This window comes from Nannobrachium achirus (genome assembly GCF_963921795.1).
Source record: "Nannobrachium achirus genome assembly, chromosome: 4".
Lineage (NCBI taxonomy): Eukaryota > Metazoa > Chordata > Actinopteri > Myctophiformes > Myctophidae > Nannobrachium > Nannobrachium achirus.
The window spans coordinates 47,450,566-47,460,046 of NC_137813.1; the positions used below are offsets into that span (position 1 = coordinate 47,450,566).

At 46.6% G+C, this 9,481-nt stretch overlaps 1 protein-coding gene across 1 annotated transcript; it reads right to left on the bottom strand.

Annotated features, from left to right (window-relative positions):
• Positions 1-7,812: 7,812 nt before the first annotated feature.
• Positions 7,813-9,168, bottom strand: rasd2a (RASD family member 2a; the record flags this gene model as incomplete). The annotated part of the gene is made up of 2 exons (XM_080723341.1): positions 7,813-8,339; positions 8,685-9,168. The coding sequence occupies 2 exons, from the start codon at positions 9,166-9,168 to the stop codon at positions 7,813-7,815; spliced, it is 1,011 nt and encodes a 336-aa protein (XP_080579467.1).
• Between the last annotated feature and the right edge of the window lie 313 nt (positions 9,169-9,481).

Below are 9,481 nucleotides of genomic sequence, written 5' to 3' on the forward strand. Positions count from 1 at the left end.
GTATGGTCGCTGCGGCGGGGAACGCGTGTGCCGAAGTCTGTGTTGACTCATGTGGCGTACATGATGTCAGAGCCTTCTGTGCCGGTTCCGGAAAACCCTGATGTCAGACATCAGCTCTGCATACTTGACCTAGAGTGCAAAGTGAAAGTCAGCAGAAGTGATGTCACAATGAGTCAGCGCTTGTGCCGGTTCCGCTTGTGCCTGTTGTCATAGGACCCATTTTGACCATCTGTTTGCCTGTGTCCATTTTATGCCCATATGGAGATCTCTGCAGACACAGTGCCAGTTCCGGAAAACACTGATGTCAGACATCAGCTCCGCATACGGAGATTCCGAATCTTTCGTGCCGGTTTCTGGAAAACCGCGTATCGGGTCGGGTCGAGGCCGGGCACTGCACTACCTGCTGCGGTGAGGAATGTGCGTGCCGAATTTGAAGCCGGTAGGACGAAAGGTTCTCGAGATACGGGATTACATACATACATTACATACACATTGTGGCGTACGTGATGTCAGAGCCTTTTATGAAGTGATGTAACAATGAGTCAGCCCTTGTGCCGGTTCCTCCGGAACAGCCTGATGTCAAGAATCAGCTACGCATACGGAGATTCCGAACGTTTTGCACCGGTTCCAGAAAATCGCGTATCGGGTCGGGTCGAGGCCGTGCACTGCACTCCGCGCCATGGCGGGGAACGCGCGTGCCGAATCTGAAGCCGGTGGGACGAACGGTTCTCGAGATACGCGGATTACATCCACGCACGCACGCTCACAGAGACTTGTAGCATTTATTGTAAGCCAATATTTTGATTATAATAAATGTACCCCCATTGATTCCGGTAGGGGACTCAAAGTGTCTTTGGGTCCCCTGTCGGAATCATTGGGGGCTTTATTGGCTTAGGGGCTTTATTGGCTTAGAAATGTGACAAAAACTAAAAAATATCCACTAATTCAAGTCTCCATGGGATGAATAATCAATAGAAAAAAATGTTTTTCATCCAAGACCTGTAATTTATACATCAAGTATTACCAGTAAGGCTCCCTAATCGGGAGATAAGCGACCGTAGGTCACTTATCTCCACAAATAGGGCAAAAATGTGTTTTGCCAAAATCTTCCTGATCCATGTTGATGACATGAGTGTAGACATACTGTGTAGTGATTTTCGTGATTTTAGGGCAAAATCTGTAGGAGCAGTGTCCAAAAATGTGTTTTTAAAAATCGGCCTGGAGGTGTCAGACATCAGCTCCGTATACAGAGTTTCCGAAAACTTCGCGGCGGTTCTGGGGAACAGCGTATGGTCGCTGCGGCGGGGAACGCGTGTGCCGAAGTCTGTGTTGACTCATGTGGCGTACATGATGTCAGAGCCTTCTGTGCCGGTTCCGGAAAACCCTGATGTCAGACATCAGCTCTGCATACTTGACCTAGAGTGCAAAGTGAAAGTCAGCAGAAGTGATGTCACAATGAGTCAGCGCTTGTGCCGGTTCCGCTTGTGCCTGTTGTCATAGGACCCATTTGACCATCTGTTTGCCTGTGTCCATTTTATGCCCATATGGAGATCTCTGCAGACACAGTGCCAGTTCCGGAAAACACTGATGTCAGACATCAGCTCCGCATACGGAGATTCCGAATCTTTCGTGCCGGTTTCTGGAAAACCGCGTATCGGGTCGGGTCGAGGCCGGGCACTGCACTACCTGCTGCGGTGAGGAATGTGCGTGCCGAATTTGAAGCCGGTAGGACGAAAGGTTCTCGAGATACGGGATTACATACATACATTACATACACATTGTGGCGTACGTGATGTCAGAGCCTTTTATGAAGTGATGTAACAATGAGTCAGCCCTTGTGCCGGTTCCTCCGGAACAGCCTGATGTCAAGAATCAGCTACGCATACGGAGATTCCGAACGTTTTGCACCGGTTCCAGAAAATCGCGTATCGGGTCGGGTCGAGGCCGTGCACTGCACTCCGCGCCATGGCGGGGAACGCGCGTGCCGAATCTGAAGCCGGTGGGACGAACGGTTCTCGAGATACGCGGATTACATCCACGCACGCACGCTCACAGAGACTTGTAGCATTTATTGTAAGCCAATATTTTGATTATAATAAATGTACCCCCATTGATTCCGGTAGGGGACTCAAAGTGTCTTTGGGTCCCCTGTCGGAATCATTGGGGGCTTTATTGGCTTAGGGGCTTTATTGGCTTAGAAATGTGACAAAAACTAAAAAATATCCACTAATTCAAGTCTCCATGGGATGAATAATCAATAGAAAAAAATGTTTTTCATCCAAGACCTGTAATTTATACATCAAGTATTACCAGTAAGGCTCCCTAATCGGGAGATAAGCGACCGTAGGTCACTTATCTCCACAAATAGGGCAAAAATGTGTTTTGCCAAAATCTTCCTGATCCATGTTGATGACATGAGTGTAGACATACTGTGTAGTGATTTTCGTGATTTTAGGGCAAAATCTGTAGGAGCAGTGTCCAAAAATGTGTTTTTAAAAATCGGCCTGGAGGTGGCGCTATATGGGACAGATTCATGTTGATGGGATGAGTGTAGACATACTGTGTACCGATTTGCGTGATTTTAGGGCGAAAATTGTAGGAGCAGTGTCCAAAAATGTCTTTTGCAAGAATCGGCCTCATGGTGGCGCTAGAAGAGGGCCATGTGAGAAATGAGGGGTGGGGTCTCCGCGCCGGCAAGGCGGACGAATAGGTACCGGCCCCGGCTGTCCCGGTCGCTCCTAGCCGGAGTTACGGCATTTTATGTGAGCTGCAGTGTAGGGGGTCCTCCACTGGGGGCGCCACCACTTTTGCATCCGTTCTGGAGCACCAGGAGTCGGTGGTCCCCGGGAATTCCCCGTGAGCAGCCCCGTTGGGGTGGTCATTTGGTCATGTTTGCGCATTTGGTAATTTTTTACATCTGGGGGTCCCCCAGGGGCTCCGGGGGTCCTTGGAGGTTGTAGTTTGGCAGCCAAGGAACGTGTGTGCAAAATTTGGCATGGATCGGGGCAACGGTTGCGGAGATATAAGCAGGGAAAAAGTGTGACGTGTGAGGTGTGACAGACAGACTGACAGACAGACTGACGGACTGACTGACTGACTGACTTACACTTTGTGCAGGGTTTGATAGTAAATGCGACCTACGGTCGCAATCATCAAGTATTATACATCATTGCATTTTAACACATTTCGGACATTTAACATTTCAAGTAACATTTATAAGCCCAGTATCGACTGACATAACCCTTCACTTGGTGTTTCTTTTTGTTGTCATGAAGCCGCCATTACAATATGTTATTGTTGCATGACAAGCATCTCTGTCCTTTACAGCGATCATCACGACTTTCACTCTGTTTATGGGCTGCTGTGTAAAACCCGAAGAGATGCCTCATGCTCTGATTCACCAGGCGTAATGACGGAGTCATATATTGCACCACCAGGTACAATGATGACTTTTAAATGTTTATTACTAATGCACCGACAGCATAAAACAATGGTTCTCAACTTGTGGTAATTATTTTGGGGGGTCCCCAGATGTTTAGCTAAATGTTCACATTGTTGTCTCACTCAACAGTAAACAGTACAACATACAGTATAAGTGTTGTGCCGGGTATCTGCACATTTCTAAAGTGACAATTTAAGAACTTTAAAGAACTTTTTAGTAGGCCTACCTCTTGTCAAACATTGGTCAAATATTAGAGCCAGAAATTGTGAAAATAGCAGATTTACATGCTCAGAATGCCTTGCCTAGATCAAGTCAAACTAAATGTAATGCCAACTTCTACAATTCCAAGTGCTTGTGCAGGGTACTGGGGGTCCCCAGTTCAAAATATGATTATTTTGGGGGTCGCGACTGTTAGATTAAATAAATAACTTAAATATGGATCTATAAATCCATAACCAAATAAGACTCAGAGACAGCCAAAAGGACTATATCAATAACACAAGGAGGACAAAACAGTGAGCTACCATCCTAGTGGCAGCATTCTAATCAATCTTTCCCAAAATGGAGGTTTAGACATATGAAGTACAATATCACCGTGGGAATCATTGATTGGTTCACAGATCATAACAAGAATACAGAGTACAACAGTCTCAGGGTAACAATGACCATACTGTAAGTTCAGACAGTAATTCATAATATACCTTATATGGTCATATGAGCCTCATACATGAATCATACAATTATGTATCATAAATATATCTTATATTTGTGAAAGAGATATAGCTGTGACAAAAAATACTGAGTTACACCAGTAAGACTCCCTACTCGGCTTATCTCCACAAATAGGGCAAAAAGTTGTTTTTCCAAAATCTTCCTGATCCATGTTGATGACATGAGTGTAGACATGCTGTGTAGTGATTTTCGTGATTTTAGGGCAAAATCTGTAGGAGCAGTGTCCAAAAATGTGTTTTTAAAAATCGGCCTGAAGGTGGCGCTATATGGGACAGATTCATGTTGATGGGATGAGTGTAGACATACTGTGTAGCGATTTGCGTGATTTTAGGGCAAAAACTGTAGGAGCAGTGTCCAAAAATGTGTTTTAAAAATCGGCCTGAAGGTGGCGCTAGAAGAGGGCCATGTGAGAAATGAGGGGTGGGGTCTCCGTGTTGCCTTGGCGGACGAATAGGTACCGGCCCCGGCTCTCCCGGACGCTCCTAGCCCGAGTTACGGCATTTTATGTGAGCTGCAGTGGAGGGGGTCCTCCACTGGGGGCGCCACCACTTTTGCATCCATTCTGGAGCACCAGGAGTGGGTGGTCCCCAGGAATTCCCCGTGAGCAGCCCCGTTGGGGTGGTCATTTGGTCATTTTTGCACATTTGGTCATTTTTTACACCTGGGGGTCCCCCAGGGACCTGGGGGTCCCTGGAGCTCCGGGGGTCCTTGGAGGTTGTAGTTTGGCAGGTAAGGAGTGTGTGTGCAAAATTTGGCATGGATGGGGGCAACGGTTGTGGAGATATGAGCAGGGCAAAAGTGTGACGTGTGACGTGTGACTCACTGACTGACGGACAGACAGCCGGTGGAGGTTTTTTTTTTTTTTTAAGATTTGTTTTTGGGCTTTTATGCCTTTATTGATAGGACAGTAGACTGACAGGAAATTGGGGGAGAGATGGGGAGAGACATGCGACAAAGGTCGTCCGGATTGGGAATCGAACCGGCGACGCCGCCAGGCATCAATGCCTATATGGTATGCGCTTAGACCAGTAGGCCACCGGGCGCCCCAGCCGGTGGAGGTTTTGGTAGTAAATGCGACCTACGGTCGCAATAATGGTTGCCTACAAGGCTGAAGCATTTCAATTTCTCTATCCAAGGACCAGTGTGCTGTTGAGCAAATATTATTATGAATGTAAATATAATATATGCTTTGCACTGGCATATTGTTTGTAGCTTTGTCAGCTATTCAGCTCTGACCTGGATCTTCATGAAATCTTTGGTACGTCCGTGGATGTGCAAGAACTGCTCGCAAGCAGACTACTAGTTCTTGATGATAGGTACTTTATATGGGCAGCATTTTATAATGGTTGATTTTTGTGTCATAGATTTTCACCACAGAAGGAGAAGAGTTCTGATTTTTGTTTTTGAGTCTCTGACCTGATTTTCCTTTTGCTTTTAGGGGTCTGCGCTGCTCCTGGAGGGGACTGGCCTTACTGGACAGTATGTTACCAACCCTACTGGTGGACCTGGAAACCCAGGTCACCCAGAGACGACAGAGAAACCATGTTGCCGAATGCCGACAGACCAAGAGAAAAAACTGCCTTGCCCAGTTGACAAATCTCGCAGTAGGCGCAGTGTCCACAGAAAACGCGATGGAGCACTACCTTTTCCTGGCAAAAGCAAAGCGTTTAAGCCTCTGGATGTCTTTGATGCAATGTGCTTCATGTAAGAGACTTCAAATTCTATTTGCTCCGTCTTTGCTCCAAGACTTCAACATTTAAAGTATTTGAGTAAATAGGGAGCAAAGAGACTTTGATGTGTCTTTGCTCCCAGATTCAGTATTCAAGAGTTTATTTGTTCTCATAGTAAAATCACAAGTAAGAGTATTTTGTTTGAAATCACTTCTGGTGTATCCATTGCCTAGTTCTTCCACGCGCCAGAATGGTACCCCCAATCCCGGCAGAGTAGTTCCGGTGCAGCACATTGAGTGACCCTGTCTTTCCCTAATAGGACTGATCGTGGATAGCTACTGGGACGTAAGTCGGGACTTGATCAACCCCGGCTGGGTCACCTGGGCGAGGGTGTATGATGTTGCGAGACCCGAAACACCCGTCGACCCCAGGCTACATCACTGATGATACGTCCCAGTTGCATCCTTGTGATGTTTTTTACACTATTAGTTCTATTTATAGTGGCTCATAGGAATAGACTATGTGACAACCAGGAATAGTTTGGTGACCACCGGAGACTCGGTTGACGGCCGGAATTTAGACGGCACCCGGGAGCAGGTTGGGTTAGCGCCCCAGCCTGTGTCTTCCGTGAGGAAGAAGCCCAACAAATCCACGGTGAGGCCTTTAGGAGGGCCATTCAACTGCAGCAGCTGAATGGAATGTTTGGATTGGGGTCTGGTGCAACGCACAGGTTCTGAACCTGGTGAGAGCAGGAGTGGACCTGGTGAGACGTAGGAGGAGCCCGGCCAGGAGTCAACCCATAGAGCCTAGTTCTTCCACGCGCCAGAATGGTACCCCCAATCCCGGCAGAGTAGTTCCGGTGCAGCACATTGAGTGACCCTGTCTTTCCCTAATAGGACTGATCGTGGATAGCTACTGGGACGTAAGTCGGGACTTGATCAACCCCGGCTGGGTCACCTGGGCGAGGGTGTATGATGTTGCGAGACCCGAAACACCCGTCGACCCCAGGCTACATCACTGATGATACGTCCCAGTTGCATCCTTGTGATGTTTTTTACACAATATACCAAACTTTATGCACATGTACAGCTGAGGATGCTTTTTACATTCTCTTTGCTCTTTTGCCTTTTGCACTCTTTCTTTCCTAAGCCATTATTACTTATATTTTTATCTTAGATGTGTTGTTTTTTTTTGTTGTTATGCTGTTTTTTTTTATATACCGGTACATATATACCACTGCATTGTCTGAAGGAAGCCGAACAAAAATAAGTTTTACTCTTATGTACCTGTACAAAAGATGTAACAATAAAGTACAACCTTGAACCTTGGTGGTTGACTGACATTGCATGGCATGATATGAGAAAGAAAGAAGTAACACGTGCACTTCTGGTATAATGAAACTACTGGAAAATGTGTAGGTGAAAAATAATGCAGGTCCCACATTGCTCTCTATAGGTGCAGTCTGTGCAGACTGGTGCTGATTTAATTCATCTTTTGTTATTTTCTACACATCCCCTCTATAGGCCTATGATTTATTAATTTCCTTATGGATTTAATTTGCTCGTTTCATCTGACATATCAGGATGATGCATGACTAGAGCCTAATGTTACTGATAAAAGTGCTGTATTTTCAAGTGTGTTGGCTCTTTAAATTCCATGGTTTCTACACATGGCTGTATGGGCTCCTACCTATACATCTTCACCCACCACATCCAGTCTGACCATAAATGGTTATTATCTGCCCTTTGAATAGGCCTGCATACATTTTTGCCTAGAGACTTATTTGAAAAACCCACCAGTCCAACACAGATAAGGACAACCTTTTATTGATTTTAAAGCAAAAACAGCCATACAATACACAAACTTCTAGTGCATTTGTTGAGCTAGTGCAACTACAGAGTATAACTCTTACATAATTCAATATTGTAGCATACTACTACAATGGGGTTTATTGAAAAGCGACACAGTTCATTGAATGTGACACTTCTCGTGTTTGTTAGGTTTCACGTTTGGTCCACCTCCCCGGTTTTTGACCTGCTCCAAGTCGCTGCGGAAGCTTGGGCGGCGTGCCAGTGGGTACATAGTGGCCAAAGGACCGCTGAGCTGTCTCGGTCTCCATTCTCGCTGGCTATTAGTGCACAACAACTGATACGTGTGGATGGAGATGTTCTGGTGCTCTGACGGGCTGGTCTCGATAGGCAGCCGCCCTTGTTTGGCGAGGGCACTAAATACACATGATAGTCCGGTGCCATCCTTGGCAGAGGTTTCAAAGAATGCAACCTCTTCACCGAGGAGTGAGTCAATTTCGAACCGGCTGACAACTCTGGCCATGGTCAAGTCCACTTTGTTCCCACAGACCACGACTGGAACTCTAACTGCAGTGTCCTTTAGCTTCATCAACTTTGACTTGGCCGTTTTGATCTCCTTGAGCAACTCGCAGACCTCACTGAACGACTCCCTGTTGTCCACACTGAACACCAGCAGAAAGATGTCACCTGGAAAAAGAGACAAGACGTGTTACATTGTATTCACTTCAATCAATGCCTAACACAGTGTTGTGGGGTCCGGGGACCCTAGTGGATCCAGGGTGTCCCCATGCAGTCATTTGATTTCACTACATCTCAATTAGCCTAAATTGAAATAATTAGTAAATATTCGATAACAATGTTTCAACATAATCACCACTATAAATCTATGTTTTGCATACAACTGACATTTACACAATTTAATATGTCATGTCCCTAGGACAGAATAATTAGAAAGCATGGCTTAATCAAAGTAGCTTACATGAAAAAGTTATAAAATAGCTAGTCTAAATCAAATGCTTGTCCTTTAATTACCTGTCAATATTGACAGCCTCCGTTTAGCGGGATAGTTTCTCTCCCCCGCGGCGTCCAGAATATCAACCTGGTAGTCCTGTCCGCGTATGTGGTACAGCTTGGTGTGGAAGTCCTCGGTGGTCGCTTCGTAGTGCTCTTTAAACTCCTCGCCCAGGAACCGCTGGAGGATGTTGGTCTTGCCCACCCTCGGCGCGCCGAGCGCAACGATGCGCCGACAGTTCCGCGGTTTAATCAGACCCAATGCCGCTTTGACGCCGTTGTCTGACAGGTGCTGCGCGCGGTCTCTGCACTGGAGACGCCGGATGGGACTGAGAGTCATTTTACGGTGGAAACGGCTGTGTTTTGCGAGTGGAATTGTCTTGGCACCCGCCGGCGATGCCATGCGCACTTGGAGATGCCCGCTGGAGCCGAATGTTTCGCGGATGCCATCACCATCATCATCAACCACGGAAAGGTACAGCTTTGCAGCTGAGTTAATCTCCATGATTTTCTTCTCAATATGACCAGGCATGCGGCGGGGATTGAATGTGTCCGCTCGGTTCCCTGAATGGCATGACACTGACACTGTGTGTAGCAGCATTACTGTCTGATGTGCACCGAAGGAGCGCGTCGAGCTATATGGAGGAGTACCAACCAGCGTCAAGCGCAGCGTCATATGCACCACTGACAGAACACGCTCCTTTTATAGCACTGCCCATATGAAATCCACTCAAAACACACATGATTCAATCATGAGTTTCAATAGCTCCATTAACACCTTACTAGGTAGATGGGGGTTCACAGAAGGGGTTGAGTTT